Source organism: Melospiza melodia, chromosome 10 (assembly GCF_035770615.1).
Source record: "Melospiza melodia melodia isolate bMelMel2 chromosome 10, bMelMel2.pri, whole genome shotgun sequence".
Taxonomy (NCBI): domain Eukaryota; kingdom Metazoa; phylum Chordata; class Aves; order Passeriformes; family Passerellidae; genus Melospiza; species Melospiza melodia.
Window position 1 is genome coordinate 19,603,303 of NC_086203.1, and position 14,576 is coordinate 19,617,878.

Genomic DNA, 14,576 nt, shown 5'->3' on the forward strand with positions numbered 1-14,576 from the left:
GCCCCTGGGGCAGTGCCCAGGAGGGCACAGGTACGTGGGGTGCTGGGGACAGGGAATGAGGGCTGACCAAGGGGACAGAGGACAGGTGGCAGGGGGTGCATGGCAGGTTCCTTGAGGCAGGGTCAACCCCAGGTGAGCTCAGGCACCAGTGGGGAGGATGAGGTGCTGTGTGATGTGCCCCAAGGAGCACTGGGGTCCCCCAGGTGCCCTGGGGGTGAGGAGAACTCTGAGGGTCAAAGGTGCACCCTGGGCTGAGGAGGAGCCTCAGGGGACTGTTCCAGTCCCTTCCATCAGTCACAGGATGGGCAGAAGTGAGACCAGGGCAACACGAGGTCCCTGCCTGCCTTGCTGGGCATCTTCTCCCTTTCTCCTCCTCCCAGCAACTGCAGCCACATCACCAGTGGCTTTCCAGCAAGTGTCTCCAGCTCCAGGGTAGGTCTCAGCCACAAGCCTGCAGTGAGATGGTGTTTTGAGCAGGGCAGGATGATGTTCCCACAGCTGACTCCAGCACCGACCCCGTACTAGAGCTATGGGTGCCAGGGCCCCATGTGCTGGGGTACCCCTAGCCCTATGTGCAGGAAGGATCCTGGACAAGGCCTGGCTGTCCTGCAGCCTGGTGGGAGCTGTGCTGGCATGGGGAGCAGCCCTTCACCCCCAGTGCCCTTCCCAGGGCTGGTGCTCAGAGCCAGGCTTTAACCCAGATGGTGCCAGGGGCTCAAGTCCCTGTGGCAGCTCCAACCAGGTCTGCCTGGATCCAGGCCCCAAGTGTCCGGGACACATTTCCCTGGGATGGATGGATGGATGGATGGATGGATGGATGGATGGATGGATGGATGGATGGATGGATGGATGGATGGATGGATGGATGGATGGATGGATGGACGGATGGATGGACGGATGGATGGAAGTGGGTGGCCAGCTCCTGGCTGGCAGGTGCCAGAGGTGTTCACCTTCCTGAAAGATGCGGATGCTGGATGGAAAACTGCCTTGAGCCTTACTGGAGCCCACTCAGCCCCTCACGGAGGTCTCGGCGGCAAACCCAGCCGCAGCCGTTCCCGGGTGTCCAGCCCTGTCCTGCTCCATCCCCATCCCGGAGCCGCTGCACGCCGTGCAGCCGCGGGGCAGCCCGGGTGGCCCTGGAGCGGGGAGAGCCTCAGGAGCTGCTTTCCTTCCTTCCTTCCTTCCTTCCCTCTCGGGAGCGGTGGGAAAAGCCCTTTGGGAGGCCGGGCTGGGCGGGGGCCGCGCCGCTCCGCTCCCCCCGGCCCGTGCTCCGGGCCGCCCTCCATAAAGGGGCGGGAGCGGCGGGGGCCGGTGCGCGCCGGCACCGCCTGCGCCCGGCACGGCTCGGCACGGAACGGCTCGGAGCGGTGCGGGACGGAGCGGCCCCGCGGGGGCGGCGGGTGAGCCTGGAGCTGGGGGGGGCACTGCGGGGAGGTCGGAGCCTCCTCAGGGGCACCGCGGGCACTCGGCCGCGCTCCGCGGCGGGGCTGGCACCGCCCGGGCCGGGCTGGGCTGGGGCTGGGACCCGGCGGAGGCACCGCGGCGGTACCGGGCCAGGTGCCCTCCGTGCGGCGGGGCTGGCACCGCCCGGGCCGGGCTGGGCTGGGGCTGGGACATCGCGGGGGGACCGGGCCAGGTGCCCTCCGTGCGGCGGGACAGGGGCTGGCAGGCCGGGCTGCCCGCGCTGGCTCCCCCTGCCCCGGAGCACCTTCCCGGGGCGGAGGAGCCCCTGCGGGCGGCGGCCAAGGGCGCTGATGCCCATGCCGTGCCGTGGGTTAGGGGAAGGGGTGGCAGAGGCAGATCCCGGGCTGTAGCCGGGCCGGGGCTCTCTGTATTCCCCCCACCAGCTGTTCACGGGCCGGCTCCCGCCGCCTGTCCCGGCCCGGAGCGGGGCTCTCTCCGCGCCCTGAGGTGCCCGGGGTGGCGCTGGCACCCTGCCCGCCCAGCGCTGCCAGGCGTTCTGGCACGGGCGCTACTGGGAACCTCCCGAACTGCTGTCCCCAAGGCTTGGGGCTGGTGTGGGACCGTGGTGGCAGCATCCTGTCCTGCAGGCTCCCACGATGAGCAGCCAACTCCTGCTCCTGGCTGTGCTCCCGGCGCTCCTGCGTCCTCCAGCTGCCATGGCACAGAAGAGGAGCCAAGGTAGGCGCTGAGCACTGGGTCTGCACGGTGGGTGGGACAGTAAGAGGGCTTCAGCACCAATGTGCCACAGTGCCAGTCTGTGCCCTGAGTGCTGTCACTGCTCCGCAGCAGTGTGTGAGGATGTGCTGGAGGCTGACATCGCCTTCCTGGTGGATGGCTCATCCAGCATCGGAAGGAACAACTTCCGAGCTGTCCGCACCTTCATGGAGGAGCTGGTGGGGCCCTTTGTGCAGGTGGTGGGTGAGAAGGCAGTGCGCTTTGCCATGGCACAGTACAGTGATGACCCACGGTGAGCCCAAGGCAGGGGGCATGGGTGGGGTGCAGGGTGGCAGGGCTGGGTGACAGTGACAGTGACAGTGTCCCCCTGCACTCCCCAGGGTGGAGTTCTCATTCTCCCAGCACACTGATGGCACAAGTGTCCGGAGGGCCATCCAGCAGCTGAGCTACAAGGGTGGCAACACTCGCACAGGCGCTGGCTTCCGCTACATTGCTGACAACTTCTTTGGCCCCACGCAGCGCCGGCCTGGGGTCCCCCAGGTACGTGCAGAGCAGTGACCCTGGCAACATGGGGAGAAGTGTCAGGCCCATGGACCCCATGCTGGATCCCACAGCCCTTTCCTGGCCCTGCAGATCTGCATTCTCATCACGGATGGCAAGTCCCAGGATGATGCTGAGGGGCCAGCAGCAAAGCTGAAGAGCCAGGGCATCAAGGTCTTCGCTGTGGGTGAGTGAGGATTCTGCAGCACATGAAAGAGTCTTCTGCTTGGTTCAGGTTCCCCCCTCACTCATCATCTCCCTGTGTCCCAGGTATTAAGAACGCTGACCGCAAGGAGCTGGTCCGTGTGGCCTCGATGCCTACTGACGCCTTCTTCTTCTACGTCGGTGATTTCAAGCTGCTGGACACGCTGGTGCCACTGATAACACGGAGGGTGTGCACCACTGCTGGGGGCACCCTGCGCCTGCTGGGTATGGGCCCCCATCCTTCTCCCTGAGGGGCACAGGGGCTGACAGTGCTGGGTGCCAGACTGTGCACCTTTAGCATCCATCCCACCCCCAAAATGACCTCCTGGCCATCCCATCCCATTGGGCACACATCTGCCACAGCAAGATCTTGTGCTGCCACAGCAAGATCTCCTCATTGCTTCGTGCACTGTGGAGCCAACAGCCCCTGTGCTACCCCACAGATGGGCCAAGCCACACTGGTCCCTCCAACCTGGAGATCCCAGAGCGGGGCCTGGACCATCTGCGGGTCCGCTGGAGAGCAGCCAGCGGCCCCATCACCGGCTACCGGGTGCAGTACGTGCCGCTGACGGGGCTAGGGCAGCCTGTCCTGGCAGAGAGGCAGGAGGTGAGTGTCCCCAGCTGGCTGCTCAGAGCTCCTGGGGGTTCCTGGTGGCTCCACGTGTGGCCTGGGGCAGATGGGGGGGTGACGTTGTTCCTGCCCAGGTGAGCGTGGGGCCACGGGAGACAAACGCTGTGCTGCGGGGACTGCGTGTTGGGACAGAGTACCTGGTCACTGTCACCGCCCAGTACGCCAACAGCATCGGCGAGTCCGTGTCCGGCCGAGCACGGACCCGTGAGTGTCCATGGCTGCAGGGATGGGTGAGTGCAGGCGTGGGGCTGGGGACTTATCACTTATCCCTGCTTCTGTGTGCTCCAGAAAGCCGTGCTGGCTCCGTGCTGGATTTTCGCGTGGTGGAGGCTGGACCCACCTTTCTGCGGCTGGCCTGGCAGCCTGGCCCCGAGCCCCCCCGGGGCTACAGCCTCAGCTACGCTGTGCAAGGTGAGGGCGTGGGCTCTGCGAGGGTCGGTGCTGCCTGGGCTCCCTGCCTTTGTGCAGCCCCTGGGCAGAGGGATGCAGGGATGAGTGTGAATGCAGGGATGCCTGCCCAGAGTGCTGTGGGTGTGTATCCACCCACCCTCGCACGGCAGCCGGCACGCGTGCGCTGGGCGTGGGGCGCGTGCTGTGCAGAGCTGTGCAGGCAGCCTGTGTATTCCTGCACCCCGAGGCTTCATGTGCAAGGTTCAGGGTGTGTGCTTGGGCGTGCACAATGGCTGGGGGCCTGGCGTGTGCCCTCATGGCTGCTGCACATGGGGAGCAGGCAGCAGACCCCCGTTCCAGCCAGGGACGGGGCTGGAGCCACACACCTGGCAGCCTCACCCTGGCCTTGGGCGCTCCAGGGGGTGCCCCTGCCCTGGCCCACGTCCCAGCCTCTTCCCAGTGCTCCCCACCCCTGGCACTGACTGGCATCCTCAGGGCAGGGTGCAGGCCCACAGACACCCCTTCCCTGCTGGGCCTGGTGTGTGCTATTTCCCTGTGTCCCCCACACCCCTCCAGGAGCACCTCAAAGAGAGGAGAAGAGCCTGACGGCCAGTGCACAGTCAGCCACACTCAGCAACCTGCAGCCCAACACTGAGTACGTGGTGGTGCTCCAGCCCCACTATGCACAGCAGCCCGCTGCCCCTGCCACCCTCACCGCCCGGACACGTAAGTGCTGTGCCAACCCCTGGGCCCAGCCAGGGCTAGGAGTGGGTTTCCAGCACAGGGATGCCCCCCTCCCATCACTGTGCCTCATTGGGATGGGGCTGCCTGGCCTGTTGCTGCCTGTGGGGGTGGGATGGGGACACAGGTGAGCATGGCTACAAGGCGATACTCTGGGCCCCAGAAGTTGCTCCCAGGGCAGGATGCAGCACTGTGTGCTCCCAATTTCCTTTGCAGCCTTCTGGGAGTGTTTCCACCAGAGCTTTCTTCCCATGATGTAAAAAATGTTGACTGAAAGAATGCAGGGTTTGAGTACAGTGCTCTGTGGGAGGAAAGGGCAGAGGCTGTTGGAAAGCATCTCCGGGTAGGAGTGGGGCTGAGGCCCCAGGGCAGCACCTTTGCAAGCATCCGATTTTGGCAAACCATTTCCTTCAGCTGCCCCAGGCAGTCTTAACCCACAGAAAGTATTTAAGGCATTAAGAGGAAGACATTTGAGCTCCATTTTGCACAGTTTGATGCTTTGAAGGAGCCGCCTAAGCACGGGCTGCACGAAGTGACCTCAGTGTGGTTGGCACTGGTGAGCAGGGCAAGGGGCCTTCCTGGAGACAGTGGTCTGCAGCTGAAGGTGCTTCCTGCTGCCCCATTCCCTTGGGGGAGATGGACAATTACCTCACTCCCACAGGGCACCTGGTGGGCGTGCAGCACTTGACAGTGCACAACGTGTCAGCACAGAGCATGCTGCTGGCCTGGCAGCCTGTCAGCGGCGCCACCGGCTACCGCCTCTCCTGGGCAACCCGCACAGGTAGGTGCCTCTCCCACAGCTTGTGCCCCTTCTGCCGGTCCCTGAGGAAGGACAGGAGGGAGCTGGTGGCACCTGCTGCCTGACATCCCCAAGGCACTGCTGCACTGGCTCCCACAGGGCAGGACAGGCACAGGGTGGATCTGGATGCTGGGCAGATGTCACACGCGTTGGTGGGGCTGCAGCCCAACACTGACTATGTGGTGACGGTGGCCCCACTCTTCAGGCAGCTGGAGGGGCCCGCGGCCACTCTGCAGCAGAGGACAGGTAGGTGTTGGGTACAGGTGATGCCATCCTGCTGCTGTGCATGGGAGGGGGCAGGGAGCAGCCCTCATAGCCCCTATCCTTGCCATGTGTGGGGACCAGGGACATGGGCTGGGTGGCTGGCAGCAGGGTGGCACAAGGTAGCCTGACCCACGGGGTCCCTCTTGCAGAGGCAGGTACAGACCAGACGCTGCAGACCAACATCCTGGGCCCCACATCCATCCAAGTGCTCTGGACCAGTGCCCATGATGCTCGTGGCTACCGGCTGGAGTGGAAGAGAGCCACAGGTAGGCTCAGGGTGCCTATTGCCCCTGTGGGCCCTCCATGCCAGCAGCTGGCTGTGATCCTTCCCTTCCTGCAGGACCAGAGCCCCCCAGAACAGTGTCTCTCCCCAGCAGCACCAATACTTACCAGCTGACAGGGCTGAAGCCGGGCACTGAGTACCGCATCACCCTCTACACGCTCTATGATGGTGGGGAGGTGGCCACCCCTGTCACCACCTTTCAGACAGGTCAGTGCTGCTGTGGGTCTCCTGAGCTGTCCCCCAGCATTCCAAGCCTTTGGCATGGAGGGATGTGCCAATGGGCATTGCTCAGGCTGAGGACTGCCTTGGCCATGAGAACTCCCAGCTGTGTGGTCACAGCCCAGGATGAGTATGGGGGCTGTGCTGAGTGTGGGGGCTGTGCTGAGTGTGGGGGCTGTGCTGAGTATGGGGGCTGTGCTGAGTGTGGGGGTTGTGCTGTCCAGGCTGTGCCCCTCCAGCTGTGCCTGACGTGTCCCCTCACAGGCGTGGAGGCACCCGTGGGTGCTGTGTCAGACCTGCGGCTCGTGGAGGAGTCGGGCAGGCGGGCACGGCTGAGCTGGACCGCTGTCCCCGGTGCCACCGAGTACAAAGTGGTGCTGCGCAACACCCAGGGTGAGTCTGTGGGCAGGGCCAGGGTGGCACCAGGGGCATCCTGACAGCTGGCACCGAGCCACTGCACTGCCCTCCCCCTGGCAGATGGCACGGAGAGGACGAGGCGCGTCCCTGGCAGCCAGACGGGGCTGGAGCTCGGTGACCTGCAGGAGGGTGTCCCGTACCTGGTGCGTGTCTCGGCACTGGCAGGCGGCCGGGAGGGCAGTGCTGCCACGCTCACCGTCCGCCTCAGTAAGTCCACGGCAGGGTTTGGTGCCAGGAGTTCTGGTACTGCATGTTACCACTCTGGCATGCAGCTGTCTCTATCCCCCTGCAACCCCTTGGGATGGCAGCTTGGCTGTGGGGTTCCTTTGGACTCCTCAGGGTGATGCTGTGGTGTTATGGGGTGATGCAGAGTACCCAGAGGTGGGCAGCATCTCGGATCTGCGGGTGATGGAGGCCGGTCCCAGCCAGCTGCGGGTCACCTGGCGAGGGCTGCCGGGTGCTGGGGGCTACCTGCTGACGTGGCAAGGCAGTGACGGTGAGTGTATGGACCATGGGGTGCTGGGGCAGCACTGCTGGAGCCCTTCCTATCCCAGCCATCTTTCAGGTGTGAAGAAATCCCGCTTCCTCCCTGCTGACCCCACCACCTTCACCATCGATGGGCTGCACACCAGCGTTGTCTATACCATCAGTGTCTCAGCCATTGTGGATGGCCGTGAGGGCAGCCCTGTCACTGCCACGGGACGGATAGGTGAGGTAACCCCTGCCTGACAGTGCTGTCTGGTGCCATTGGCTGTGACCCGGGGTGACAGTGGCCCTCTTGGTGTCACAGTGCCAGAGCAGGTGGGGAAGGTGACGCAGCTGGAGGTGCAGGCATCCAGGAGCAATGTTGCCCGTGTCACTTGGGTCGGTGTGCCGGGAGCCACTGCCTACCGTGTGGTGTGGAGCCACAGGGACGGTACTGTGGGACAGGGATGGGGGTGGGCTGTGAGGGCAGCAGGGTGGGGGTCTGATGCCACAGTCCTTGGCAGGGGGTTCGGAGAACAGCCGGCGAGTTCCTGGCCACACCAACTCCTTTGACATCCCCAACCTGGAGGGAGGCGTCTCCTACACCGTGAAGGTGACGGCACTCATTGGCAACCGGGAAGGCAACCCCGTCTCCATTGTGGTCACCACCCGTGAGTGCTGGGGCAGGGGCATCACCCCAGGGTGGCACTGGGCACACCTGTCCCTGATGCCTGCCCCTCTGCCCGGCAGCCGAGGCAGTGCCCCCACGCCCCGTCAGCGGCTTCCAGGTGACCGAGGCCTCGGAGCACCGCCTGCGCCTGGCCTGGCTGCCAGTGCCTGGCAGCACCGGGTACCGCCTGTTCTGGCGCCTGGCTGAAGGTAAGCACAGCTGGCTGGAGCCCTTGCATCTCTGCCAGCCCCCACCCGCACCCCCTCACCCCTCTCTGCCCCTGCCAGGGGGGCCCCAGCAGAGCCAGCAGCTCCCAGCCACCTCCAGCTCTTATACCCTGTCGGGACTGGAAGTGGGCCGGCACTACCACATCAGCATCACCAGCCTGGCTGGTGGCCGGGAGAGCGAGCCAGCCACCATCACTGCCATCACCAGTAAGGGACTGACTGTCTGCCTGGGGCAAAGGCAGCATGAGCCCCCTGACACACGGCTTGAGCCCAGAGGGGCACCCAGGGACGGACTGTCCCAGCATTGGGCTGGGGAGGGAGCACATTGGGGGCTGCCCCATGAAGCTGGGACACCCTTTGCTCCCCCTTGGTAGCTGCCCCGAGCCGCATCACCGGCCTGCGGGTGACGGAGGTGCAGAGGGATTCGGTGACTCTCACCTGGACCCCGGTGCCCGGTGCCTCTGGCTATATCCTCTCCTGGAGCCCTCCCGCAGGTGAGACGAGTGGGTGGCCCCAGGACGGTGGGCGGCATCCCCGCAGGGGCCTGCTGATCCCTCTGACTGTGCCCTGGGCGGCAGCTGGTGGGGAGAGGGCGCGGACGCTGCCCAGCACTGCCAGCTCCCAGCAGGTCCCCGGGCTGCGCCTGGGCCAGCGCTACACCTTCACCCTGCGGCCGCTCCTGGGGAGCACTCCGGGAGCCGAGGCGTCCGTCAGCGAGCGCACAGGTACTGGCGGAACCTGCAGGGTGGGCTGGGCTTGTCTGCACCCTGGTGGTGGCTTCATCCCTTCCCATCCCGCAGTCTGCAGGGATGCCCTCGGTGACGTTGTCTTTCTGGTACACGGCACCCGCAACAGCTCCTCTGGAGCCAGCGCTGTGCGCACCCTCCTCTCCAACACCGTGTCAGCCCTGGGGCGCCTGGGCCCCGAGGGCACACAGGTAGGCTGCTGCCACGGCACTGGGGGCATGGCGGGGGGCTGTGGGTGGGCCCTGGTGCCCACTGCTCCCCTGCACCCTTGCAGGTGGCCCTGGCCACGTACAGCTACCGCAGCCTGCCCTGGCTGCTCCTCAACCGCTCCAGTGACCTGCCCACCGTGCTGGAGCAGATCCGCACCATGCGCTACGAGGAGCCCAGCGGCAACAACATCGGTGAGGGGCGGCTCTAGGAGCTGGGGCAGTGTTTCTGGGATCCTGCTGACTGTCCCTTCTTCCTTCTCCCTGTCTAGGGGCAGCCATGACCTTTGCCAGGACGTACCTGCTGAGTCCTGGCGCAGGGCGCCGTGCCGGGGTTCCAGCAGTGCTGGTGGTTGTGGCTGACAGCCCCTCGGGGGATGATGCCATCACTGTGGCCAGGGATGTCAAGGCTGGGGGTGAGGATTAATAGGGTCTCATCAGAGTGTGCAGGGATTTCTGTGGGTGCTGAGGGTGCTCTCTGCTCAGGGGTGCAGGTGCTGGCAGTGGGCATGGAGGGGGCAGACCGGGAGCAGCTCCGGCGCATGGTCACCAGTGAGGACCCGCGGTACCTCTACCATGGCAGAGACCTGGCAGAGCTGGAGGGAGAGCTCGCCGATGACCTCTGCACCATCATCTCCACCAGGGTAAGGGCCAGAGTAGCCTGGGGGTGTGAAGGGGGAGCAGCCCATGTAAGCTCTGATCCCTGGGTTCACACAGGCTTGTCTTTTCTTGCCAGCCGGAGCCAAAGCCAAAGCCCTGCACTATGAAGTGCCCCAAGGTGAGCTTCTCAGGGCTGTGCCATGCTGTGCCACAGGTGCTCAGCATGGGTCACCGACCCCTAGCTGCTGACAGCAGAAGCCCACTGGGGAGTTAAGCACAGGAGTGCCAGCCCCTAACCCCTTCCCTCTGTCCCTTGCAGGGCGAGAAGGGAGAGCGCGGTGAGGCTGTGAGTGCTTTGGGGACACCCTGCCACCAGCTGGTGGCTTCGGGAGGTTTGCATGTCCCAAACCAGGCTAACATCAGCTCACAGGGGATGTTCACTACTGCCCTTGTCTCTGCAGGGACTGCAAGGACGTACGGGACCACCAGGTCTCCCTGGGCAGCCGGTAATAACCTGATGGAGGGGGGCACAAGAGGGGCAGCTCCCTGGAGAGGGCAGTGCCATGGTCCCCATGTCCTAATGTTCCTTTGTCCCTTTGTCCTGCCAGTGGGTGGGTGTGGGGCTAGGACCTGTCCAGCCCTTGCTACAGGGGTGGACTGGCAACACCTCTTGACCACCACCTGCCACCCAGCCTGTCCCCTCCCCTGTGTCTCCAGGGTCGCCATGGGCTTCCCGGCTCTCCAGGACCACCAGGGCCACCGGGTCCACCAGGAGAGAGTGCTGAGGGTCCGGGCAGGAAGGGGGACAGGGTGAGTACCTCTGGCCCTCACCTAGGCACCCCAGGATCTTTGGACAGTGACCTGACTCCATGGGGCCTCTCACTGCCCCTTGTCCCTTTGGTCTCTACACCTACGCTGGAGGAGAACTCCTGGTGAAGAACCCCAGCCCCACACTGCACCCTCACACCCCAGCCCAGCCCCACACTGCACCCTCACACCCCAGCTGAGCACATGGGGAAAGGCACCCTGGAATCCAGCCCTGCCTTGGGGCTGCCCTGAGCTCCCAGGGCTGGGGCCAGCACTGCCGGGGGCACTGAAGGAGTCTGGCAGTGCTGGGGTACACCAGATGCTGGCATGATGCTCCTCTGTCCTGCAGGGATTTCCTGGAGCTGATGGGGCACCAGGAAGCCCTGGACGCCCTGGGAATCCTGGATCACCTGGGCAGCCAGTGAGTAAGGGTGTCCCCTGGCTTTGCTGCTGCACATTGGGCTCTCCATTGCCCTGCCTGCTCCCTGAGCCAGCCCCTGCTTCCCTGCTCCCTGTGCTGGGGGAGGCTCAGCAGCTGGCAGGGGCACTGCTGGCTCCTGTGGGTGTATCCCTGGCAAAGTGTGCTGTCCAGCCTTGCTTTGGCTGGCCATGCCATGCCATGCCGTGCCATGCCATGCCGTGCCACCCCATTCCATCTCATCCCATCCTCACTCCCTGGCTGGCAGGGATGTGTTCACCTCCTGAGCTGTTGTTTTCTAGGGCATCCAGGGCATCCCTGGTCCTCGAGGGGATCCTGTGAGTATGGCCCCAACCCTCCCCACCCCTCCTCACACCCAACACCCCCCCTCATTCCCATCTTTCCTTCCCAGGGGACACGTGGGCCCACGGGACTGCCTGGCCCAAAGGGGGAGAAAGGTGACCCGGTAGGTGAAGGGCAGAGGCTGCCCCACGGGGGTCCCTGGGGAGCTCTGGAGACCCTGGTGGGCACGGCTTGATGCCTGGCATCTCCTGGCCCCAGGGCCTCCCCTTTTCCCTGCCAGACCCCTGGCACTGTGGCCACAGCAGGGCGCATGTGGCACACGTGGTCACTGATTTTTCCTCCCTGTCCTGGTGCAGGGAGAGCCCAGGGTGCTCACGGATGGAGGGCAGGGGCTGCCAGGCCCGAGAGGGGAGCCAGGTGTGCCGGTAGGTGTGGGCATACGGGTGTGAAGGGGTCTCTGCCAGCACCCCAGCCCACACCTGAGCTGATGGAGCCCCTCTGTCCTGCAGGGCAGCCCTGGCCCACCTGGGATCCCTGGCCCACGGGGGCCTCTTGGTGACCCAGGCCCCCCTGGTCCCCTCGGACCCATGGGGCTACCAGGACCTCCTGGGGAGTTTGTGAAGGTAAATCCCCCAGTGCTGCATGGGGGAGTCTGGGGATGTGTGGGCAGAGGGATGGGGAGCAGGCAGCTGCTTGGAGCTGCTCCCTGTGGGCTCCTGCTGGCCCTGCCTGTGGGCTGTGCCTGCACAAGATGCTGGTGCCTGAGCTGATGCTGGCACAGGGCAGCGTGGGGAGAGGCACATGGCATGCACATATCCTGATGCCACTGATGATGGCTCTACCCAGCATGTTCCTCTCCTATTCAAGGAGGGCATGGGAACAGCCCAGAACTAGCCCAGAACTAATTTGCTTTTTTCACCCTTGCAGGGAGAGAAGGGTGACCGAGGGGAAAGGGTGAGTGGCCGTGCATTTCCCTGACTCCTCTACCCTACTGGATGGAGGCCCTTGGGTGTCCAAGGGCACTGCAGCCCCTCGGGGTGCTGGGGAGGACTGAGCCCTCAGGGCAGGCACACAGGAGCTGACCCTTCTGTCTGCAGGGCCCCCCTGGATTCGTGGATGGGGCAGTACCTCGAGGGGACCCTGGACCCCCAGTGAGTTGAGCCCCCAGGCCCACGGGGCTGGCAGAGGGGATCAGGGCTGCACTGGCTGTGTGTGCCCAGGGTGAGTCACATCCCCAGAGGCTGAAATTGTCTCTCTTGCAGGGGCTCCCTGGGGACCCTGGGCCTCGGGGACCTGCTGGGCCCCCTGGGCTGAAGGGAGAGAAGGTGAGAAGGTGGCAGGGCTGCTCCCCACGGGGGCTGAACCTCTCACCACTCTGAGTGAGGATTCCCATCTAATGGGCATCCTGTGTCATGAGCATGGCTCTCACCTTTCCACACCCCCAGGGTGATGGCACAGAAGGTTTCCCAGGATCACCCGGCCGCCCCGGGGACCCAGGAGACAGGGTGAGTGTCCTGGGAGAAGGAAAGGCAGGCAGGAGCTGCCCATGCCAGGAGCCAGGCCCGAGGCACACTGACCCCTCCTGGCTGGGCAGCCAGGGCGTTGCCTTGCGACACCAGAGGTGACAATGTCTCCATTCTCCTCTGCAGGGTCCTCGGGGGCCGCCGGGGGAGCAGGGCAGGAAGGTGAGCAGTGCAGGGACCCAGGGATGCTCCTGCCGTGCCTTGGCAGAGAGAAGGGGGTTCTGGTTCTGTGCCAGGATGTCCCCAGAGCTCCTCCTGCCGCTGACCCTTTGTTCCTCCTGTACCAGGGAGACCGCGGGGCGCCAGGCGAGCTGGGAGAGACGGGTGAGAAGGTGAGAGGTGCCCAGGCAGGGTCCTGGTGTCCCTGGGACCTGCTGGTGGCAGTGCCTGGGCATGGCTGTCACAGGGCTGACTCGTGAAGAGCTCTGGGGCAGTGTGATGCAGAGGGAGGAAGGCTCCCTGAACCCTCCTCTCTTTGCTCTGCAGGGAGACCGTGGTGTGCCAGGCCCACAGGGTGAGAAGGTAGGTGCACCTGGGGCATGGTGGAGTGATGCCCACTCTGCCCTGGAGCAGCCACGCTGGCAGGGGGTGGCAGGATGCCCCACACCTTCCTCTTCCTCCTCTCGTGCAGGGTGAGATGGGAGCCCCCGGGCACCCGGGGCCATCAGGCAGAGAGGTGAGTCGGGGTGGTGGCTGTGCTGCTGTGGAGCCAGGGGCTGCCATGCCCTGGGTGCACATTCCCAGGCACTGCCAGCCCCCTGAGGTCTCTGATCTCACCACAGGGAGCTCCAGGACCGAGTGGCCCCCGGGGGGAGAAGGTAAGGGCAGGGGGGGGTCCCGATGGGGTGGCAGGGGTCTGTGGGGAAGGGGCTGGCAGTGACACCTGTCTCTCTGCAGGGTGACCCAGGACCACCTGGCAGGCCAGTAAGTGATGCTGCCCAGCAGCTCCCGCTCTGCCTGCCCCAGCCCCAGCACAGGGAGCCATGGGCAGTGCCCAGCATGGTCTCCTCTGCTTCCCCTGCAGGCTCCCAGCGTGGCTGGTGTTGGAGAGAAGGTAACCCTGGCCCAGCTGTGCCCTCCACCCTCTGGACATGGCTGTGGGCATGGCTGTGGGCATGGCTGGGGACGGGGATTGCACAGCTGGGCTCATCCTGGTCCTAAGCCTGGTGCACAGCTGCCTTGGGTGGGGAAATGGGTGGTTTGGGGTGCTGATTTTGTCTGCTCCAGGGTGACAGAGGTTTCCCAGGACCAGAAGGACCTCCTGGCCCCAAGGGTGACACAGGAGATAAAGGTGCCCGTGTGAGTACTGCCTTGAGGATAGGAACCACATGGCACAGCCCTGCCCAGCCTCATGGTGCCTGTGCTGTTGCTCCATGCTGTGTCCTTCCACATTTAGGGTCCCCCTGGCCTGAGCATCCCTGGGCCAGCTGGCCCCAAAGGCGAGCAGGGCGATCGGGTGAGTCTGGGGGCACCCTGGGGACCCCTCCCCTGGCCAGGGACCACGGAGCTGCCCCTCCCCAAGTGACACCTGCTCTTCCTCTCCAACCACCAGGGCATCGTTGGCCTCACAGGCAGGAGTGGCCCAAAGGTGATGTCGCTGCCCTTCCATTCGTCTGTCCGTCCATCTGTCTGTCTGGCTCTAGAGGGGCTGTCCCTGCGGGCTGTGCCACTTCTCTCTCCAGCTGCCCAGCCTCTGGCCTGACTGTTGTCCCTTCCCCTGCCTAGGGTGACCCAGGAGAGCCGGGGGAGAAGGGGGAGCCGGGCCGAGCGGGCGCCCCGGGGCAGCCGGGGCTGCGCGGCAAGGAGGTAGTGTGGGACACGGGGCTCTGGGCACTGTGGCCCTGAGCACGGCGGGGCTGCCAGGGAGCAGGGGGATGCTGCTGACTTGTGCTCTTCTCTCCTGGCCGGTGCCCACTGATTTGTGCCTCAGGGAGAGCGAGGAGAGAAAGGTGACGAAGGCACCCCGGTGAGTGAGGGTCCCCAG

At 65.1% G+C, this 14,576-nt stretch overlaps 1 protein-coding gene across 1 annotated transcript in view; it reads left to right on the forward strand.

The window, feature by feature from the left end:
* The first annotated feature begins 1,341 nt into the window (after positions 1–1,341).
* Positions 1,342–14,576, forward strand: part of COL7A1 (collagen type VII alpha 1 chain) — a 29,936-nt gene continuing 16,701 nt past the window's right edge. Inside the window, exons 1-53 of the mRNA XM_063164329.1 lie at positions 1,342–1,400; positions 2,052–2,142; positions 2,251–2,431; positions 2,520–2,679; positions 2,773–2,866; positions 2,950–3,108; positions 3,327–3,490; positions 3,589–3,718; positions 3,803–3,925; positions 4,481–4,630; positions 5,307–5,426; positions 5,544–5,690; positions 5,858–5,974; positions 6,049–6,198; positions 6,475–6,603; positions 6,688–6,834; positions 6,998–7,123; positions 7,193–7,336; positions 7,418–7,543; positions 7,617–7,763; positions 7,843–7,971; positions 8,050–8,196; positions 8,364–8,483; positions 8,568–8,714; positions 8,790–8,926; positions 9,010–9,136; positions 9,214–9,357; positions 9,428–9,585; positions 9,678–9,719; positions 9,861–9,887; positions 10,003–10,047; positions 10,259–10,351; positions 10,698–10,769; positions 11,069–11,104; positions 11,179–11,232; positions 11,426–11,494; positions 11,579–11,692; positions 11,997–12,023; positions 12,167–12,220; positions 12,332–12,394; positions 12,515–12,574; positions 12,719–12,754; positions 12,880–12,924; positions 13,079–13,114; positions 13,224–13,268; positions 13,375–13,410; positions 13,490–13,516; positions 13,617–13,646; positions 13,820–13,891; positions 13,989–14,048; positions 14,145–14,180; positions 14,318–14,398; positions 14,523–14,558. Coding sequence (XP_063020399.1) covers positions 2,061–2,142; positions 2,251–2,431; positions 2,520–2,679; positions 2,773–2,866; positions 2,950–3,108; positions 3,327–3,490; positions 3,589–3,718; positions 3,803–3,925; positions 4,481–4,630; positions 5,307–5,426; positions 5,544–5,690; positions 5,858–5,974; positions 6,049–6,198; positions 6,475–6,603; positions 6,688–6,834; positions 6,998–7,123; positions 7,193–7,336; positions 7,418–7,543; positions 7,617–7,763; positions 7,843–7,971; positions 8,050–8,196; positions 8,364–8,483; positions 8,568–8,714; positions 8,790–8,926; positions 9,010–9,136; positions 9,214–9,357; positions 9,428–9,585; positions 9,678–9,719; positions 9,861–9,887; positions 10,003–10,047; positions 10,259–10,351; positions 10,698–10,769; positions 11,069–11,104; positions 11,179–11,232; positions 11,426–11,494; positions 11,579–11,692; positions 11,997–12,023; positions 12,167–12,220; positions 12,332–12,394; positions 12,515–12,574; positions 12,719–12,754; positions 12,880–12,924; positions 13,079–13,114; positions 13,224–13,268; positions 13,375–13,410; positions 13,490–13,516; positions 13,617–13,646; positions 13,820–13,891; positions 13,989–14,048; positions 14,145–14,180; positions 14,318–14,398; positions 14,523–14,558 — 5,001 coding nt within the window. The 5' untranslated portion in view covers positions 1,342–1,400; positions 2,052–2,060. The remainder of the gene's footprint in view (positions 1,401–2,051; positions 2,143–2,250; positions 2,432–2,519; positions 2,680–2,772; positions 2,867–2,949; positions 3,109–3,326; positions 3,491–3,588; positions 3,719–3,802; positions 3,926–4,480; positions 4,631–5,306; positions 5,427–5,543; positions 5,691–5,857; positions 5,975–6,048; positions 6,199–6,474; positions 6,604–6,687; positions 6,835–6,997; positions 7,124–7,192; positions 7,337–7,417; positions 7,544–7,616; positions 7,764–7,842; positions 7,972–8,049; positions 8,197–8,363; positions 8,484–8,567; positions 8,715–8,789; positions 8,927–9,009; positions 9,137–9,213; positions 9,358–9,427; positions 9,586–9,677; positions 9,720–9,860; positions 9,888–10,002; positions 10,048–10,258; positions 10,352–10,697; positions 10,770–11,068; positions 11,105–11,178; positions 11,233–11,425; positions 11,495–11,578; positions 11,693–11,996; positions 12,024–12,166; positions 12,221–12,331; positions 12,395–12,514; positions 12,575–12,718; positions 12,755–12,879; positions 12,925–13,078; positions 13,115–13,223; positions 13,269–13,374; positions 13,411–13,489; positions 13,517–13,616; positions 13,647–13,819; positions 13,892–13,988; positions 14,049–14,144; positions 14,181–14,317; positions 14,399–14,522; positions 14,559–14,576) is intronic.